The 20,963-nt window shown below is 45.8% G+C and overlaps 1 protein-coding gene across 3 annotated transcripts in view; it reads left to right on the top strand.

The window, feature by feature from the left end:
• LOC131673122 (uncharacterized) overlaps positions 1 to 20,963 on the top strand; it is a 974,862-nt gene that overhangs the window by 691,947 nt on the left and 261,952 nt on the right. For all 3 annotated transcript variants that reach the window (XM_058950873.1, XM_058950865.1, XM_058950855.1), the window contains one exon: positions 183 to 314. In XM_058950873.1, coding sequence (XP_058806856.1) covers positions 183 to 314 — 132 coding nt within the window. The remainder of the gene's footprint in view (positions 1 to 182; positions 315 to 20,963) is intronic.

Here is a 20,963-nt window from a genome sequence, read left to right as displayed (position 1 = left end):
TGTTCAATGAGAAGGTGATGCCTGGAAGAGTTCTTACTCATTTATTATCTAAAATTGAATACTATAAAATCAACTAGAATCGGACAAAGAAGCTTATTAATTAAAGAAATTGTATATATGTATTAAATAATTATTTGCGCATGGTGGTTCGCTCTCTTCAATTTTTTATCATTTTATTCCAGGAAAGAGCAAACGTTCTCAGCTAACACTGATTCCTTAAATTATCCACATAATGGCTCAAACATCGCTATGAATAAGTCAAATTTTATATTTAATGCTGTCAATGTCTACTCAAAGGCACTTCGACACTTGTGGTACGTAATACATATAATATGATATAAATAGAAATGAAATAAGTTTTGACAAATACTTTAATAAGCAAACAAATATTCGAATAAATATTGAAAACGCCTTTTCCACGCTAATTTCAAGAAAAGTAAAATTTTATATACGTATGTGTATTGATAATAATCTTATATATATTTATCATCCAATAGCGTAGTGATTGGCTGAATAAATTATTATCGAATATTATTAAGAGATGAATTATCCCTCACTGTCAACTGCCGTTTCGATCTAATGCTTGCGTGCCAAGTAGAATTCAACACAAAAGTCCTTTGTACGGAAGTAAATTTTAGCTCGGTTATATATAAAGATTATTTATGTGGAGAAAATAGACACGAATAGCTATTCAATGAACTACCGGGAATGTAGGTTACGACGTATATATACGTCAGGGATCCTGGAAACGAAAAAGATGCCTGATAAGAGATAATTACTCCGGCCATTACAAAGAGCAAAAACAACATTTATTTTCTATCGTAACAGAGATGCTACATTGATGCCGTGTCATCAACGATAAACGAGCAACAGAGTTCGCTCGGAAAGGATCCAACTGCCATGAGCCAGCTTGAATATACGCCCTTAAATATATCCTTGTATCTCTATTGCAATTAACCAAATTGCACAATCTTATCACTAATGCATACTAATGCATTGTAACGGCCAGCCGTAACTTAGTTCTTTTTCAATATTAATTAATAGAAATAAATATGATGAACGGAGCGGGAATCTTCCTGATTTCCCACGATGAAAACGCATTCGAGATAAAGAGATTATATAAAACTTGATAGTTGAACGATCCTCCGACGCTCTATCCTACTTTGTCCCACGCGGATGTGTTGATAGGAGCCTACGATCATCGCGTACGTATACATCGTGAAGCGTTATCGCGCCGATAATGGAAGGGGGCCATAAAAATGCAATTTACTTTTTTTTCCCACCGAATTTTGAGAAAATATCCGTAATAATTAATGGATTTTAATCAATTTTGTAAGTTACCATAATGCGCATCTTTTAAAAATATAACATTTATCCAGTTCAACCCTTGCAATAACAAAACAACTAATAAATAATTTCATGTTTTAAACGAAAATAACAATAGTACCGTAATGAATATTATAATAACTCTTGGAAGTTTTTGGATTTTTATAATAGTTAATTATTGAATTATTGTAATTTATAGTTATTAAATAATCACTATGTATCGTTAAAATTAACGAAGTTTAGTACGATTTTGTATAAGTAATTATAAAATATAGCGTCACTCTTGCTCTTAAAAGTGGCACTCCGAGAGCCATCTCTGGAGAAAAGGGCCCAAGTTAAAAAGGGACGGCCCTTTCTCTCTCTGAAAATTCACGCCCACAGACCAATAAAGAAATCCTAGATACGATTAGAAAATTTCCTACCAATACAAAATTTGGCCGTTATCGCTTCATGGGCCTGAGGAAAGGGATTTCCATCCAACCACCGACTGCTTATAAAAAGCTCTGTACAAGACTGGAGGAGTGGAATGAGTACCAGGAAGTGCCTAATAAAAAGTGACTACCTGTGAGTGAGTGCTGGAGGAAGCATCAGAGAAGACAATTTTGAAGAAGTCAGCCAAAATTTAATCAAGAAGTCACCCAACTACATCCAGAATAGAGAGAAAGAGAGAGAAAGAGGTCAAAGAGCAGAGAGAGCGCAGCCTTAATAACAAATAATTAAATAAAATAAAAGTAAGTAAAACCTTATATCTGGCTATCCTTTTCTTTCTTTAACCCATTTCTTCCCAATCGACCATGAGACTACCGATTGGTTTATCGTCTTGTAAAATGGGTAGAATCGCTTGAAATCGACATGCAAAATACCATTTCCAAAGAAAAAAGACTTGGTCTTTCCGAATCTGCAAACAGATTTTCAAAATTTTGCGATCCAAAAACAATATGGCGGCTCAAAGTTAGTGCAAATTTCATTTTTTATTTTAACTGAATTTCCTTTTTTTTCGAGTAAAGTATGTAACGTATACCTAATAAACAATTTTATTTCACTATCAGTATGGTTGTAGAACTTCTGTTATCGATTATTGATATTTTTGAAAATCCAAAATTTAAAATAGCGGACGAAAAATTGAAAAATTCTGAAAAATGAAGGAAAATGAGAAAATATATATTTCTTGTGTTTTTGAGGGTGCTGATTTGATATCTGGTGGTGATTTTTCAAAATTCTTACACCGAAAATCAATATGGTGCATTCAAAATGGCTGCCAAATTGAATTTTTTCGAAAAATCAAAGTTTTTCGCCAAAATATATTCTCTTTGCGTTTTTGAGGGTGCTGATTTGGTATTTTATGTTACTTTTTGAAAATTCTTGCATCGAAAATCAATATCGAGCATTCGAAATGGTTGATAAACTTAATTTTTTTTACTTGAGTTTTTTTTTTATAAAGTACACATTTTTATATGCATTGAAGCTAATAAATTGATATTTCATTATATATAGTTATAAATCATTTTCAGTGTAAAAATTATGTTTAGTGAATAGTAGTAGTAAATAATTGAGTTACTGAGATGTTTAAAAAGTATGATCATAACTGTCAAAACATTTAGAACATATGTATTTATCGCATTTTTCGCAAAAGTTGTTAGTCCGTTGGTTATCACATTTTTCTCCTGATTTACATGTTTGTTGTGTATATCTTTGAGAACTTTGATGCAAACCATGGTAGGATCTGAAACATTGAACACAATAATGTTCTTTACACAATCATAACAATAATAAGTAGTTCGATCTTTACATACCTTACATACTTTGCGTGCCTTAGAAATCATGACGAGTGAATGTTGAGATAGTGATTCTTCGCTTCGTTTCAAGTTACTCTTATGACATTCTGGTTGTTTTTTAGCTGTTTGTTTATTAGTCAATCTTTTAACAGTTTTAACTTTATTTGAAATTAGAGACTTTGTTTTTCTTTTATTTTTCTCTTGATTAGAAGCTAATAATTCTTTGAATATCTTTAGAAAAAACTCGCTCGTCTTATACTGTCCTAGTTGCTCTGAGACCATGTTCTTTCAATCGTACAAGTAAATCAGGTTAATTAAAATAATTGTCAAAACTGACGTGGTATTTCAAAATTTCATCTGCCGACTTTCTCTGAAAATATTCTTTTAACATTTTTATCACTACTCTAGAACCCAAAGCACATTTTTCTTCGCTACTTGAATCGTGATCGCAGTAAACATCAAAATCTAATAAATATCCCTGAATTGTACAAAGCGCCCAAAGCTTTATTCCAAATCGTACAGGTTTATTTCTTATAAATTGTTTGAGTATGGTACGACCAAAAAATTTAACCATCATCTCATCGATCGAAAGGGCAGACCAAAAAAAATCAAATTGCTAAATATTTTTTCGAAAAATGTTTATTATTTTTCTGACTCTCCATACTCTATCTGCATCATTTCTATCTTCTTTTTTATTTATTTTAAATTTATTTTTTATATTTTCAAATTTATTACGCGACATGGTTCAGAAACTGTATCAGAATGGTACAAAGAATCGTTAGACCAATAATCTCTATAACATTTACGACTGTTGATAATAGAAAACATAACTATCCCAATGAATTTATTCAAATCATCAGTATCAATATCTAAATCATTTTCAGCACTTGCTTTGTAACGGTGCCGGTAGATTTGACCTGCACCGTGTGTCTCCTATCTCTTCCTACCATCGGCATGGACTCATGGCAGACCTATAGCGCATAGTTCACGTGCCTGATGCCTGCCTTTATGTTTTCAGCATCGCTACCGCAACGAGTAAGAAGAAGAAAGATAGAGAGAGGCAGCGGCATTGGTCGACAAGAGCGTGTAGTAACAGGCGTTCTTGTAAGAGAAAAAGAGAGAGATAAGAGAGAAAGAAAAGAACGCGACTAGTGCAGGCAGGCGCGTGACACTGGCCGCGCTTGACGGTGCCGCGTGCCGCCGATTTGGCAAGTGACTGGGGAGAGCGTGAGAAGCAGTCTCTCACGCACTCGGAAGCATACTCGCGGCAGTCAGTAAAAAGTTGCCCACAGCAGAGAGAGGTATACAGACCCCCTGCAGTTAACAAGAAAAAGTCGAGGAGACCAAGACGGCAATAATAATCTGCCCGGGCCCAGCCTACTACTTCCAGCGAGCCCTTTCAGCCACAGATTTGCCTACGGGACGCCATATCTCCATCACCGGCAAGGCGCTGTATCGGAAGGAAATCTGCATACATAAGGTCGTTCTCTAATCTCTCTGACACTCTCTCTTTTAAACTTTATCTAACGGCTACTCGCGGCTTGTGCGCTGTGCCAGGCTCTCACGGGCCGGCACAGCTAGTTTAAGTATTTAAGGTAATTTAAATTATATCGAGTCGGTAGTGAGATGGCAAGGCACTAACGTGCCGGCCATCTCCTTTAGCGATCGGAGATTGTTAGTATAGATAGATAAGGCGTCGATAGAGTGATCGGTCTGTTAACGCTCAAGGTAGCGTATTATAATAAATTGATTTACTGAGATAAAGAGAATAATCATTGTGTTCATACCTTTCTCTTTACCTTGTCAGGAGCAATATACCGCCTCCCTTGCCTTCCCCCTTTTTAAATAATTGGTAATAGCGATAGATTCATCGGCGTTATAGGCCGACACTATTACATGGCATCCCTTGTGGGGAGAAGGGCAAGGTAAATGAGAAAGAGTGATTTAGAGAGTGCGTGTAAAATTTAGCTACGGTGTGCAGTGCGAAAGTGTTCGCGTTCTATGTGAACAAGGGCAAAGTGCGAAGAACAACGCTTCTTTGTTCAGAGGTGTCGGGTCGCGGCGTGGCGGGTCGTTCGTGCTGTGGCGTGTTCTTGTTGTGGAATTTGGCTGGTTGAGGTGTTCAGTTACACCCGTATGACGCATTCCTTTATGTTATTGTGCGAGGCGATAACTTGCCAGCACATGACCCAAGGAAGGCGCGGCTAGTCCAATCTACTGTGTTTATCACCAATTTTTTTCTTCTTTTTTTTTCGTATGTTATTGAATTCCTAACGTGTTAGTTACCGCGTTCCGTGCGTTTCTTTGATTGTCTGTTGCCATTGCATCCGCGCTGTTGAAAGGAAAAGAATAATAAAATAATTTTTTTTTCTCTTTGAGAACATGCCGCTCGCGTGCAAAGATCGGCTTGCGATGCGTAGGTTGCTTCGCGATGTCCGCGTTAAAGAAGTCAAGCGCCGCATCGACTCGACGGAGCCGGTTTCCCTACTTGAGTTAATGCGTTACCGTGGCTTAGCGTTACACGGCGACATGGACGAACTTAGGGAAAGGTACTTGCGCTTCACGACCGCGTCGGAGAGGCCAGAGCTTGGGTCGCCTTTACAGCCGGGCGATTTTGCGTTGGGTCGCGTGCCTGATATAACGCGCGACGAGCCAATGTATAAGGTAATTAATAGCGACGAGAGCGAGAAAAGGACGGTCGAATCGGCTAGGATTGCGCCGCCAAAGGCGGCAGAATGACGATCACCAGGACAGGCGACGCGATCACCTGAGCGCGTTGCCGTTCTGCCTGAGCCAATTCGGCCGCCGGACGAAAGGGCTATCACTCCCATCCCAGAGGAGGAAATTTTACCCGCCACCGCTACCGCTAGTGCGATAACACCAGAGGTAGGCGTACGCGCTGCGACTGCGCCCGAGTTAGAAAGACGCAGCAATGGTACTTTTAGTCAGGTTTGGGACGCGATAACGGCAGTTCCACGATGAATTTACCGGCGGGAGGTGCAACAAGGTATAACTGACGGTACTAAGGCATTATATAGGGTAGAGAGAGAAGCAGTGCAAGGAGGAACGAATCAGGCTATGCAACAGGCTCAACGGCCGTTGCAGGCCGATCCGTCGGCCGGCCGCGCGGCGCTAAATGTGCCAGCGGCCGCCGGCCCCGTCTATCAGATTCACTCAGGCATTTCCCCACGTGGAGAAAGGCTTATGAATCAGATGTTATTCCCAAACAGCTCTCTCGAAACTATTTATAGTTCCTGAATATAGCCCCGCAACCTGACACAGAGACCTGGGTTCGTGAATGGGTAAGGGCTGTACGCGCACCCTGTAGTGAACGCGTGCGCGCATCAGGATTAGACAAAGTAGGCTCGGGCTCGGAGTCTAGAGCTTCCACGAGAGTGTCAAAGAGCAGGCCGGTCAAGGCAAAAACAAAAATTTTGCCGGACCATGGCAGCACGGTTGACCTCTCGAGCTCCTCCGAGTCAGAGTTTGGGGATCGCAAGGAAAGTATGTCGCAGCATAGCGACAGGCCGATTAAAACTAAAAGAAGAGAAAAAAGCCCGAAACGCGTTAAGTATATAAATGGCGTGCCGGCCGATGGTGTTAGTGCGTTGACAGCATGGTCGCTTCGTTTCTCGGGCGATAATGACATGAACGCGATGAGTTATTTATCAGGGTTAGAAGACTGCCAGCGTTACTATAGTATTTCGGACAAAGAAATGCTAAATGCTATAGGCACTACTTTCCGGGGCAAGGCGCGTTCATGGTACGAACTTAATTGTAAACAGTGGGCAAATTTCATAGAATTTAGAAAGAGTTTTTCGGCTAACTTTTGTCGTCGGCTTACTCGCGAACAGCTGTACAGAGAGCTGAGACAGAGGTCGCAAGGAGAGCGCGAACGTATTTCGGATTATGTAGCTGCTTTCCAATCGATTTTAAGACGCTTCGATCCTCCGGTATCCGATAAAAGAAAAGTATCTATAATTGTGGAAGGGCTACAACCCCAGTCCAAGCGCTTTCTAGAGACAAAAAGCTTTAAAAATTTAAGTCAATTTAAAGAGGCAGGATTAGCCCGAGAAGACCGTATGGCGGGCTGGAAAAGGTGGCAGCGTCCACCAAGTGCAGACGTTACGCTCGTGCCGGAGTCCGCTTATTCCGAGCCTAAGAAACCGGCTGGAAAGAAAGCGATTGTGGCAGTAGAACAGGTCGCGAGCAAATTAGAAAAGGTTTTAACGCTAGAACCGGCTAAAGATACGCGCGCTAGCAGGAAAAAGGCAAAGGCCAAGGGCAAAGGGCCGAAAAACGAAGTTGCCGCGGCTAATGCCCAAAGCACGAAGCCGCAGGCGACGAACCGTTCTTCGCTGCAGGCCGCGCAACCGAACGTTGCAGCGCAACCAAATGTTGCAGCTCAACCGAACGTTGCAGCGCAGCCGCTGGCCGCCCAGGTGCCGATGTTCTCCGCGCCGAGTTTGATACCACAGCGACGTGGGCAAGCGAACGGTGCCCTAGTAGGCAACGCGAGAGGACAACGTCCCTTTACTGGCGCGTGTTTCGCGTGTGGTCTGGTTGGCCATCAGAGGTCTCAGTGCCCGGCCGTGCAAAATGCGCAGCCGATTGTCTGCTACAAGTGCCGACAACCAGGGCACTATGCAAACAATTGCCCACTGAGACCGACGAAAGCCAAACCAGGTATGCGATACCGTCGGTTTTGTCTTCCGAAACTGCCCAGTTTGCAATCAAGTAAGACAGGGAAACTCGGATGCGGGAGCCGTCGACCGCTCAGCGACTTCTGCTTAAAGCAAATAGAACGGGCGGTATGGATAGAGGAGCAGTTAAAAAAGGAAGGTAGTTGGATTGGCGCGTCGAAAATAAGGAATTTCGATCGCGTTGAAAGTAGCGTATTGAGTGAGAAGTCGGATGCAAACGAAAGTAAGCAAGTCGTTTGTAGGCCGGGTAGTGGAGTTGTTTTCGATAAAGCTGACGAGAAGCTGGAGAGACCAGACCTCGCGGTTAGTGGAGAATTCATTTCCTCGGCGTTGGACGGGCCCCTAAAGCCAAAAAACCAAGAATCGAGCATTTTGCACGGCGCAAATATCTTGGTTCAACGCGTTAGTACTAGGGCCGGTCATGAATAACGGGACGAGGCGACAAACGGAATTTTGTCTAAGTACGATGCGTGGGATGCGGTCGGAAAGAACAAAACTCAGCTGAACGTGGACTCCTCCACATCTAATGACGTAGTGGGCTCAATAAATTCGCGTATAGAAGACACACAAGTATTTAACAAACCCGCTAACACTACAGTTTTGGGCAAGCGTCCGGTTGTCTGTACAGATGCACCGTCCGTTTCGGTGAGGGGCGAGACTGAGGATAGCTCAGTGCCTTTGCTAAAAACGGGAGAGTCAGATGAAGCGCTAGTAGCCGTGGTGGAGAATAAGTTTTTCTTAAAGATAAAAATAGGCAATGAAGTCTATACCGCGCTATTAGACTCGGGTGCTCAAGTATCAGTTATAGGACCGAAGCTTGCACAAAGGTTTGAGGAACGTTTAAGGCCGCCTACGATATTTATTCAAGATATTTCAGGTGAAAAGCCTCGAATATTAGGCGATCTTAGATTATGCTTTGAGATCGGTGGTAAATTCGCTTGGCTTACCGCGACGGCCGTGTCAACTTTAAAACACGACCTTATATTAGGCGCGGATTTTTGGAATAAATGGGATATTAACATTAATTTCGGAAATCGTGCCTGGCGGTCAGGCGATCAAAACGACTGGTGTCAACTAGCCGATACGAATAGCGAGGCAGTTGACGTGTACGCTGAATGCGCAGGTTTAAATAGGTACGAGGAAACTCAGCGCGAGACGATCATGGCGCTCGTTCGCCGGATCGTCCCTGAGCCCGGAGACTCGCCGGCTGTCACAAACGTTATCGAGCATATTATCGATGTAGGTGATGCGCGCCCGATTAAAACCCCAATGCGTCGAATGTCGCCGAAAATCTTGGCCTTCCTGCAGGAAGAAACGATGCGCCTGTGGAAGGCAAAGATAATCAGGCCGTCGAACAGTCAATGGTGTAGCGCGCCGGTAGTCGTACGTAAGCAAGACGGCGGTTATAGATTTAGTCTAGATTTTAGGCCGGTTAATAAAGTGACAAAGATTGACGCTTATCCAATGCCAAGCATGGACTCAATCTTAGATAGGTTGCGCGGCGCGGTTCATCTTTCGAAAATCGACTTAAAGTCAGCGTTCTGGCAAATTCCTCTCTCGGAGATAAGTAAGCAATATACAGCTTTTGCAGTACCGGGGCTAGGTTTGTGGGAGTTTGAAAGAATGCCCTTTGGGTTGGTGTACGCGCCAGCAACGTTCATGAGAGTAATGGACGCACTTTTCGGGCCTGAATACGAACCGCACGTTTTCTGGTATCTTGATGATTTACTAGTGGTTAGCGCGGACTTTGAAAGTCATGTTTTTTGGCTAGAAAAGGTATTAAAAAGGTTAGTTAGCGTAGGTCTAGAAATCAATCTCGAGAAGTCGGATTTCTTCTGCACAGAAGTGACGTACTTGGGCTATCACTTAGACAGTGAGGGTTTGCGTCCGGACGACAATAAGGTGCAACCGATTGTAGACTATCCGGCTCCGAACAATGTAGCTCAGTTGCGTCGCTTTCTCGGGATGGTAGGCTGGTACGCTAGGTTTATCGAACACGAAAGTGATATTAAAGTTCCTCTAACAAAATTAATTCGTAAAGATCAACCGTGGGACTGGGGTGAAGCTCAGCAAGTCGCATTTGAAAGGTTGAAGCGCGCGTTGACTGAGGCGCCTGTTCTTGCACGTCCGGACTTCGCGCGCCCTTTCTACTTGCACTGCGACGGTTCATCTTTTGCGGTAGCCGCGTGTTTAGTTCAAATATTCGACGATGGCGAGCATCCGATATGCTATGCCAGCCGAATGCTTAACACTCATGAGCGTAACTACACGGTTAGTGAGATAGAGTTTTTAGCCGTTCTATTCGCGGTAAAGAAATTTAGACCGTACATAGAGGGGTCACACTTTATAGTAGTTACTGATCATAGCGCGCTTACGAAAATTTTGAATAAAAGAGAACTTACAGGTCGGTTAGAGAGGTGGGTACTCGAGTTTCAGCAACACGACTGCGAGATAGTACATAGGAAAGGGGCATTACACCATGTGCCAGACGCGCTATCTAGAGAATTCGAAGACGAGTATGATGTATGCGCGTTTGAGGACACGAGCGATAAATGGTATCTGCAACGAATACAGGATGTGTTGTCTAGGCCGAAAAAGTATAGAACGTGGAGAGTAGAAGGTAACACGCTCTATAAGTTTATGCAGAACCATTTGCTCGATCCGATCACTAACAGAGAAGAGTGTTGGCGCATGGTAGTGCCGGTCGAGCATAGAGAACGCGTGTTGCGCGACGCTCATTGCGAGCCCTTCTCTGGACATTTAGGCCGGGAAAACACTTACGATAGGATAGCACGTGAGTACTACTGGCCGGGCGTTTGGTACGACGTTAGTACCTTCATTTCCGAGTGTAAAAAGTACCAGGAGTACAAGACTGTACAACAGGCGCCGCTCGGTCTAATGGGAAAACGTGCAGTAGAACGCCCTTGGGCCGTGGTAGCCACGGACGTAGTCGAGCTACCGCGCAGCAAAAACAGGTTTCGGTATATATGGTCGTGTTTCAAGATCTTTTCACCAAGTGGATAGAACTGAAACCGCTTAGGTCGGCAGATGGGCCTGCTCTCGCCGCTACCTTGGAAGAATTAATTCTATTTAGATAGGAAACTCCAGAGTACTTGATAAGCGATAATGCGAAAGCATACAAGAGCGTGATCTTCCAGGGTATATTGCAAGAGCATGTCATTGAGCACGTGTTGTGCCCCGCATATCATCAGCAGAGCGATCCGGTTGAACGCGTCAACAAGACGCTGAAGACCATGATTGCTCTGTTCGTTGATAAAGACCACCGAAGCTGGGACCGTTATTTGCACGAGTTTAGGCACGCTTTAAATACCGCGACGCAGTCGTCACCTAAGGTATCACCGGCGTTCTTAAACTTTGGTAGGGATCCTCGGCCGGTTAAAAGTCTTAGAAGAGAGTTAGAAAAGAAGTTGCCTATTACGAAAATTGATACGCAAGCGTGGATGGATCGGCTAACGCGATTGAACGCGCTTCGAGACCTAGTGGCGAAACATATTGAAGAAGCTCAAGAAAAGCAAAAGCGTCAATATGATAGAGGGAGGAAGCAAGTACTTTTCCAAGTCGGAGACTTCGTCTGGCGGGAAGTCCATTCGCTCTCTAACGCTGCCGCGGGTAAAAACGCGAAACTAGACCCTAAGTATGACGGTCCGTATGAAATCGTTAGAGTACTATCACCGGAAGTATACGATTTGCAAACGGATAGGAAACATCGTAGTGCGCGAGTGCATGTATCCGAATTAAAGCGATACCTTGCACCTCGAAAGGTTAAAGGAGATTAGGCATAACGTTCACGCTGAAAATAATGAGGTATGTAGTTGAGAGAGGTAATAACTTAAATGTCCGTTGTTTCATTTGAAGGTGTCGGTAACAACGTTGCAAAAGAAAAAGGACGATGGATCTGGCAGCCACAGCACCCTTTGAGCCTGACCGAGCCGCACAGTCATCTACCGCGATTGGGATGAACACCCCTGACGTGTCGCGGCAGTCGATGGAGTGGGAAGCTGAGGAGTTGAGCCAGACCAAGGGGCTAGCCGCTTTTCCTTCACAGGAAAAGCAGGCGGCCGCTATGGTCGAGGCTCCGCCACAGCTTCCTGGCGCCTCGAGCGAAACGGTCGTTAGTGCCAGCCCCGGGTCACGAGGAGTGCCGACTCCTCCACCGTTACCAGTGAGTCCGCTCCCCTATGAGGCGTCAGGTTTAGTAAGCCTTAAAAAGGGCAAGGCTACTCCGACGACGTTGCGTTTGGCCGCTCCAGTACGGTACTGGGGAGAGGCCGTGCGCAAGTGCGCGTCGTATCGCCTCACGTCTCTCGCGATACGCGAAGCAGCGGAGAGATTGCGCGTGGCCTCCGCCGCACAAGGTCTGTATCAGCCAGCGGTCGTTGCTGATGCCCGTTCGTGACCGTCACCGGATCGACGACATGTTTCGATCGGTCGCGCCCCAAGACCAACTTTCGGGAGGGCCGTCAGGACGCGCGCGAATTCGCGGGGACGAGTCGGACGCCTTAGCCCTTCGTTGGGTTCCCTAGGCACTAACGGGCTGCTGGAGATACTGGACGAGGATGGTGATTCGGCAAGGGAGATTCCGCGGGTCTCCGAGGTGCCTCGATTGGCGCCTCAGAGACACGTGCATGAACCCTTGCCATGGAAGCCTCTTGCGCTCCAGAGATTAGATCCGGCCTATCAGTTCGTAAGGACTGGCAGGCCGGGTAATTTTGCGCCTGCTGGTTACTCGGCTGATGAGCGGAGGCGTGAACACGAGGAACGCGTTAACGCGGGGAGGAGGCGACGGCGGGCACGGTTCGACATGTCGTCTTGCAACATCGAGTCGCCGTTGCACTCGCGAAACCCGGTGCCTCCGCTATCGGCTCCCTTGGTTGCGGACGTTGCGTCATTGGAAATCGACCAACTCTCCGTAGCCGGTGCGAGTCGGGTGACAAGCCGGCCGTCGTCTTCTCCGGCCTCGTTGCCCGTCCTCCCCTTGCCGACAACTGAGCGCGCCTCAACATCATCCGAGGCTGCCCAGCCTGTAAGGCGCGGGGAAAGGCGCTCAGCCGAGTTGGTCCCAGCGAGTGTGCCGGATAGGGCTGGCGCTCCAGGTGCGGGGTTCGGGCTAGTAAGGGGAGCCTTCCTCCGAGGGTTGACGCCTGTGCCGTGGGATGATCGTCTAGATCTCCCACCATTCAGGTGCTTCAATTGCCGGACGGGCTCCCATCGCAGGGCCGACTGCGCGGAGCCGCCGCTCAGGCGCGATTACTGCCGCAACTGCGGGCGGTTGGACACAACCGTCAGTGATTGTCCGCGGTGTCGCCTGGCATACTCGCTAGAGCAGGCAACGATCAGTTCTAACCGGGATGCCCTGGCTCGGGCTTTGAGTGAGCCGCTGTCCAGCGGGCCGTCTGTCCCACAAGACACACCGGCGCTACAGCAGGCTCCTCAAGGCCAGGAGCCTGTAACGACGGGACGAGCGGCCTCCCTGGCCACTACTCCTGAGGTCACGCGGAAACCGCGTCATCGATCGGGAAAGGCCTACCGACGCGGAGTCGCGGTCGCGGAATGATTCCGATCCGGTTTTGATGGGGGTCGCCCCGATGGATATATCGGAGACTGCTCCGGTGGATACGTCGGAGGCGCCCTCGGCGACGGAGACTGCTGCGGTTGGTCATCGGCTCAGTGGTGTTGGCGCTCTCACACCTGTAGCCGAGGAGCTTAGGGCCCTCAGGCTCAAGTACCTGGAGGCTAAGAAATAGTCGTCGAGCTTTAAGGTATCGTATCCTTTAGGGATGAACACGTGCACGGTTCGCCTTGGCGCGTTGTCAACCCGATAATTTAACTTATTTTCTTTAAAACCATGTGGACTCCGCGTTTGCCCTTGTGATTAACCCTTGTAAATTTAGTCGTTGTTATCAAGCTAAACCTTAGTTCGTTCTTACGCTAACCTAGAATTAAGCTAGTCATATGTTTGTTAAATTATTATAAGCTGAGCTATTGTTGCGCCGGGCCAAGTCGTGAGTCTATGCCGAGAGGAAAAGAGAGGGAGTCTGGAGGTTGGAGTAAGGCCTTATTGTCCTGAGGAGAACTTCGGCCTTCGGAGGGGCTGTAACGGTGCCGGTGGATTTGACCTGCACCGTTTGTCTTCTATCTCTCCCTACCATCGGCATGGACTCATGGCAGACCTATAGCGCATAGTTCACGTGCCTGATGCCTGCCTTTATGTTTTCAGCATCGCTACCGCAACGAGTAAGAAGCTCGAGCTTTGCGTTTTTCTTTGGCATACTTTACACCAGATGTTATTTTGTAAAGTTATTCAAAATTATAATATTATGAGGTTCAAAAATATTATAATAAATCAATCGCAGTAGTAGTCGAAGTTTTTATATAAATTATTATTATTGTAATACAATACTAATATAAATTTTGTAGTTTATTTTTTTTAAGTATACAAATTTGCGGAAAATATCGGGTACCTATATGGATTTAGGATTGCAGATTTTACTGCAAGTACAAAAAAATGACTGTTCGCCACCTGGCGGCCGTTTTATAAGTGAAATATGATTTGAAATAATTTTATTGTAACTTTTATTATTTAGAAAATTAATGAATGCTAAACCTGTGGATTTTCGCTAGAAAAAATATATTTATAAAATAAATTAAGTTTATCAGCCATTTCGAATGCTCGATATTGATTTTCGATGCAAGAATTTTCAAAAATCAACACCAGATATCAAATCAGCACCCTGAAAAATACAAGAAATATAAATTTTCTCATTTTCCATCATTTTTCAGAATTTTTCAATTTTTCGTCCGCTATTTTAAATTTTGGATTTTCAAAAATATCAATAATCGATAACAGAAGTTCTACAACCATACTAATAGTGAAATAAAATTGTTTATTAGGTATACATTACATACTTTACTCGAAAAAAAAGGAAATTCAGTTAAAATAAAAAATGAAATTTGCACTAACTTTGAGCCGCCATATTGTTTTTGGATCGCAAAATTTTGAAAATCTGTTTGCAGATTCGGAAAGACCAAGTCTTTTTTCTTCGGAAATGGTATTTTGCATGTCGATTTCAAGCGATTCTACCGATTTTACAAGACGATAAACCAATCGGTAGTCTCATGGTCGATTGGGAAGAAATGGGTATCCTCGTATAGATCGATCGAAAAATCAATTTTTTTTTATTACATAAGTCGATAGTATAACATGTCAATAGTATGCTGTTAAAATTTTAAAGTGAAATTCGCAGCGGTTTCGATGCTATGGCTATTTTCTTTAACGTTGTGCGACGCGCTGCCGGAGTGCGGCGCAGGTAGGCAGGTACGCGCTCGAATACAAGAGGTGCCCCGCTGAGTTTTTGTCTTCGAGATGCTTCGCAATTGTACTATGGCAGATGCTATTCCAATTTTGGTTGTATTAGTGCATATACTTGAGTAAATAAGAGGATTACTACAGTCTAAGCCGACTGAAAGTATAGGTAGAAAGGTTTATTTCGAAGAGTTTTACAACAGTTGGCTCAGTATTCTCGTAGCTGTCGATTAGTTTACTGCTGTTTTGCGTGCAAAATGTCGTGTTACCCTAAAGGTGAAAAGGCCGGGAGGTATCGAGCATCACAACGCAAGCGTTCTTTTCAAGGAAACCAGCATACAACGGAAACGGGCGAGCCAAAAGGTGCTAGTGCAAGTGCCCGAAAATTGTCAGTAGCATCTACTGATGATGTTTCGATTGACTATGATCATCGGTACCGCATAATCGAGTTTGTGACAGTTTTTACCGTGTTGAGTGAACTACTGTGCTGCAAAAAATGCAAAGGAGGGGTGAATTTCAAGGAGGCTGGGCATCGCGGTCTCGGTTGGAAACTAGTGATTTCGTGTAGATGTAGTGACACTCAAGTGAACTCTGGCCCTTTCATCAATAACGGCTTCGAAGTCAATCGTAGAATAGTGTTTGTGATGAGACTTTTAGGTGTAGGCTTGAAAGGCCTTAATTTATTCTCAAGTTTGATGGACTTTGGTGAAGGATTAAGTAAAAAGGCATATGATGGCATATTGGAGCATATACATCAAGCGTCGAAGATCCTTTTTATGAGTAGTTGCCAAAGTGCTATTGAAGAGGAGAAGAAGTTAATTAAACTTTCATTTTGATTTTGATTTTTAATCTTTAATAGGTAACTTTCTTATTTCTATTTAACGCAACTTAATACTAATTAACTATTTTCTATTTACTGTACTACTGCTTATGCTATTGCTTAAATTACTGTTAACTGTTAAGTTTAGTTCTAAAAACTAAACTTATTATAATATAACTTAAAACTAATTACGAGTGTACCAGCGTGTTTTTATTTCACGCTGGGTTTGATTTTAATCAAACCTCGTTTGGTCAAGTCCGGGTTAGGTGTTAGACGAATTGCAACCAAAGTAGCATTTGAGTGAGCATGTCGGGTTTCCCCCTTTACTATCATCTTAGCCTGTGTTCGCCACTAGCAGCACTAGATCTGATGGACATTTAGTGCATGGCTTTCGCTTTCAAAAGGAGCTGACAGCCACTAATTTCGCTTTCAATTGCAAAATTGCTTAAGCTATTAGGGCTTAAACAATTCCTTAGCAGGAAGGATGCTGCCCTTCTATGGAAATATTTTTCCTAAGGGTTTTGGCATCCGTAGTGCGTTCTAGTCATCGAGAGTTATTCGGCCCAGTGGACTGTTCTCTCGCACAACTGGTGTCGGGCCTTACTCCGGGAGCTCGAGGCAAAGAACTTTGGGTGGCTGCTATGACCACGGCCGGGACCTTTACCCACAGTAGTGGCACCTACCGCTTGCCAGTCGATAGGGAGTAATTTATTATCTACCCGAATTAAATTCGGATTGCCGGGACCATTGGTCCTCTGCAACTAGCTCCCGGAGCGGTCTCCCGTCCTCTAAGAGGGCGCGCGGTACCACAATCCTAAGAGATTTCCCCTCAAGTGACTCCCGGATTTTGGCTTTTCTGGGCTCGAGTTGAGCTCTTGGGGTGTGGTAGACTCCGCGTTGAATGTTTGGGCGTTTACAGGCCGCACCTCACCACGTATTTTCATGGTCCGTGTTGTTTGTTTTGTTCGGCCAGTTGGCCTATTGCCCTGGGGGCAAGCGTTGTGTGTTTTGCCTACTGTTTCTTTACAGAAACAGCGTTTTCAGCCCCACCACGTGAAGGTACACATATCCGCACATGTGATTGCAAGTCTTCGTTCAAATACACATTGCATTCACTTCGGGTCGACTAGCATTAGTTGCTTGTCGAGGGCAATCGGTGACGCATTTTGTACTTCAGCATTTGTATATGCCCGTACACAAAAGAGAGAAGTTTCGACGTCCTCTCCTAAAACAACGAGTTGTTTGTTTGAGGAGTCTCCATTCTCTGCTAAGGAAGACAATTACTGTCCGCCGCTTTGACAAAAGATTTTTGCACAAAGTGACCTGGCCAGCCTCGCGGCTGGCCATATGGTGCACTATGTGCATCATCCATATTTTTGCTAAGCGGATTATACTCGAGCTTCCTGAGAGCGTCGTGATTGCAACCGCCTATCCCCAATGCAATAAAGGAAACGAGGAAAGGAGTGGTTCGGTGTGGTTGACCCCACTCCTTCGTCTCCTAAACCGAACCCCGTAAACGAGATCTCGCGGCCTTCGCCAACACAGTCAGCACCGATAGTAGCGAGCGTGTTGAGCAATGAAAGCGAGAACTGGTGACGCCAATGATGAACGTGGCGGTAAAGTGAACGTGGAGAGAGAGGGTATCGACGTCAGTAAAGCCCAAAAAAAAGTAAAAAAAAAAAAGTAAAGTCAGTAAGCCCCCTGGACCGGCTGGGGTTGTGGCAAATGGATGGCACACGCCCTCGGGGGCGCGGGTAACGGCAGATAAACTGTCGAAGGATAACCCCATGGAAACTGCGATCGTCCGAACCAAGGTGGTTCGAGCGACAAGTGACGTCACTCTACCACGCGGAAGCACAGTGGCTAGCGCTATGGTGTGCAAAGAGCAGGGCTGTGGAGTCGCCGATTCTGTTTCCCAATATTCCCCGGAACAGGAGACGCGCTGGTAGCTACCGGTGAAATTAGGAGACTTCCAAATACGGGTTCTCTATTATCCGGGAGCTTCCACCACAGCAATGGGTAGTAATGCTCTGCAGATAGCGTCTGTGCTAGGCATGAGGTTAGATATCACCCACGCGGGTACAGCAGGACTACCAGATGGTTGTAAGTTAACGATCGTTGGTCACGCCATGTTGCCGTTCACCGTAGGGGACGTGACGATGCCGACGAGGATAGCTATCCTTCCAACCCTCGTCGAGGAATGTATCCTCGGAGTGAATTTTGTTAGACTGTTTAGAGCGGTACTTGACCCCGACGATAATACGTTGTTGTTCAAGAAATCACAAACCAGGATGAAGCTAGAGGTTGCTAGCTTAGAGGCTGGTCCGAGATTAGCTACGATCGGACTAGTCGAGGTGACGGCCTCTCAACAGGCGATATTGCAGAGGACGCTCGGCGAGGCCTTGTCGCAGGCCCCCGTGAGTTTGGGATGTGCGGCAGGCATTGAACACGAGATTCGGGTCAGTGATACGAAACCGATCAAACAGCGCTACTATCCGGTGTCACACAATGTCGAGCAAGAAATGCATAGACTGTAAGGGAGATGTTATTACCAAGGGGTGATCGAGCCAGCGGACAGTGGCTGGTCGAGCCCAGTGGTTATGATACGCAAGAAGGATGGCTCGTATCGATTTTGTATAGACTTCAGGAAGGTCAACAAGATCACCGAGCCAAATGCGTACCCCCTACCGTTTCTGCAAGATATATTGAGGAGTTTACAAAACGCGCGCTATATCTCCACGCTCGACCTCAGTAGCGCGTACTATTCGAGACCGAATTTCGACTTATCACTGCCTTTACCGTGCCCGGACTGGGAAATTTCCAGTTTGTGCGAATGCCATTCGGTCTCTCATACGACGGTGCCACCTTCCAACGGTTGATAGATAGCGTGATCGGACCCGAACTTGGCGATTTCGCCTTCGCCTATTTGGACGATATCATCGTAGTATCGTTCAAATTCGAAGATCACCTACAACATCTTAAAACCGTGTTGGATTGGTTGTGTAGACTTGGCCTCTCGATTAATCGAGAGAAGAGCGTCTTCTGCAAGCCTGAGGCCAAGTACCTGGGTTGTTGATTAACCGCGAGGGTATCAGGCCCGACCCTGAAAAGGTACGCTCTCGTGGAGTACCCACGACCAGGAAACGTGCAACAGCTGCGCACCTTCCTGGGGGTTGCTTCATGGTACCGCCAATTCTTGAGGGACTTCGCCACACACGCTTAATCGTTAACGAAATTGATGGGGAAAAAGAGCGAATATGTGTGGGGATCAGACTAAGAACAAGCCTTCGCTAAACTTAAGGCACTCATGATATCCGCACCATACCTCGGGTTACCGGAACCCGACGGGCAGTACGTGCTGGAGACAGATGCTAGCGCTACGGGAATCGGTGCCGTCATGTCTCAAAGAATAGGAGACGGAGACCGGATCATCGAGTACGCTAGCAGAGTCCTTAACCAGGCGGAGCAAAATTACTCTGCCACGGAGCGCGAGTGCTTCGCGGTCGTATGGGCTATACGGAAGTTCCACCCATACATAGAGGCGTACCGGTTCAAGGTGGTAACGAACCATAACTGTCTGAAATGGCTGTACAATCTGAAGAACCCTATTGGGACGTCTAGTCCGATGGGCCTTACAACTACAAGGCCATACTTTCGAGATCGAGTATCGAAAGGGGGCAGACAACGTGTTGCCCGACGCGTTATCACGCGCTTTTGAGCCCACGAAGGCTGAGGTTGGCGCAATGGACCAACCAAAGTCAGGGGACGATGACTAGTACGCGGTACAGTTCCGGCGCGTTGAGGACCACCCGTAAGACTACCCGGACTGGAAAGTAGTTGGCAAGGTGATGTATCACCAAAAGCCGAGCTGTGACTATCAAGGGTACGAGGACACTTGGATGCTTGTCGTACCGCCGGAAGACCGAAAGGCGCTCGTGTTCGAAAGCCACGACCTTGAGACTGCGGGACATTTGGGACGCGAGAAGACCTTCGCCCGCGTCGTCCAGTCCTACTATTGGCCAGGGATGTACGCGCACGTCAAGGGTTACGTCTAAAAGTGTCAGGTTTGTCAACAGTGTAAGGTCGAACAACGACTGCCGCGCGGGCTCATGCAGGATCGGATGTTGTCCACGCCTTGGCAAGTGGTAGCGGGCGATATCGCCGGACCCTTTCCGAGTAGCCCTCGAGGGCACGAATACATGTTGGTATTCATCGACTTATTCACACGATGTGTCGAGTGCATACCTATACGTAGTGTCAACGGCAAGACGATCGCGAAGGAACTCTGGGAACGACTAATCCTGCGCTTCGGTACGCCTAAGATCTTCCTGTCTGATAATGGCACCGAGTTCTGCAACCAGCTGGTAGACGGGTACCTGAAATACTAAGGGATAAAATGGACCTTTACCCCGACTTATACCCTACAGGCTAACCCTACCGAAAGGGTTAACAGAACTTTGAAGACAATGATAACCTCGTACCTACGAGAGAATCACAAGGAATGGGACCGAACGTTACCGGAACTCGCGTTCGCGTTGAACACTGCTGTCCACAGTTCCACGGGAACCAGCCCTGCCATGCTCAACTACGGCAGGCAACCGGAAGCCCCAAATACTCTTCGGAGACGAATAGTCGAACTTGTAGCTCGAGAGGAAAGCTTGCTCCGGATCGGACAATGGAACGAGCATATACAGAATAACCACTTCGTTATTCAACAAGCTCGCGAAAGCGCTTCGGACGAGTCCCTGAGGCAAGCGAGATATTATAACGCCAAGCACAGGACCACCGGGTTTAAAGAAGGGTATGGAAGAAAAATCGCATATTGCCCAGCGCGACGCAGGATATTTCCGCAAAATTAGCGCCAAAATTCGTAGGCCCGTTTATTGTCACGAAAGTACTCGGAGTCAACTCGTACAGCCTTGCCAACCAGCAGGAAGAGGTCACAGAATTGGTTCACGCCAAAGACCTCAAACCCTACTATGGATAGGAGGATACCTTGCCGGAAGGAGAAACCC

This window comes from Phymastichus coffea, unplaced genomic scaffold (genome assembly GCF_024137745.1).
Source record: "Phymastichus coffea isolate CEN01 unplaced genomic scaffold, Cenicafe_Pcof_1.1 PCOF00013, whole genome shotgun sequence".
NCBI classification, from domain to species: domain Eukaryota; kingdom Metazoa; phylum Arthropoda; class Insecta; order Hymenoptera; family Eulophidae; genus Phymastichus; species Phymastichus coffea.
Note: the sequence above shows the minus strand (reverse complement) of the source record. Positions and strands in the feature narration are given on the sequence as shown.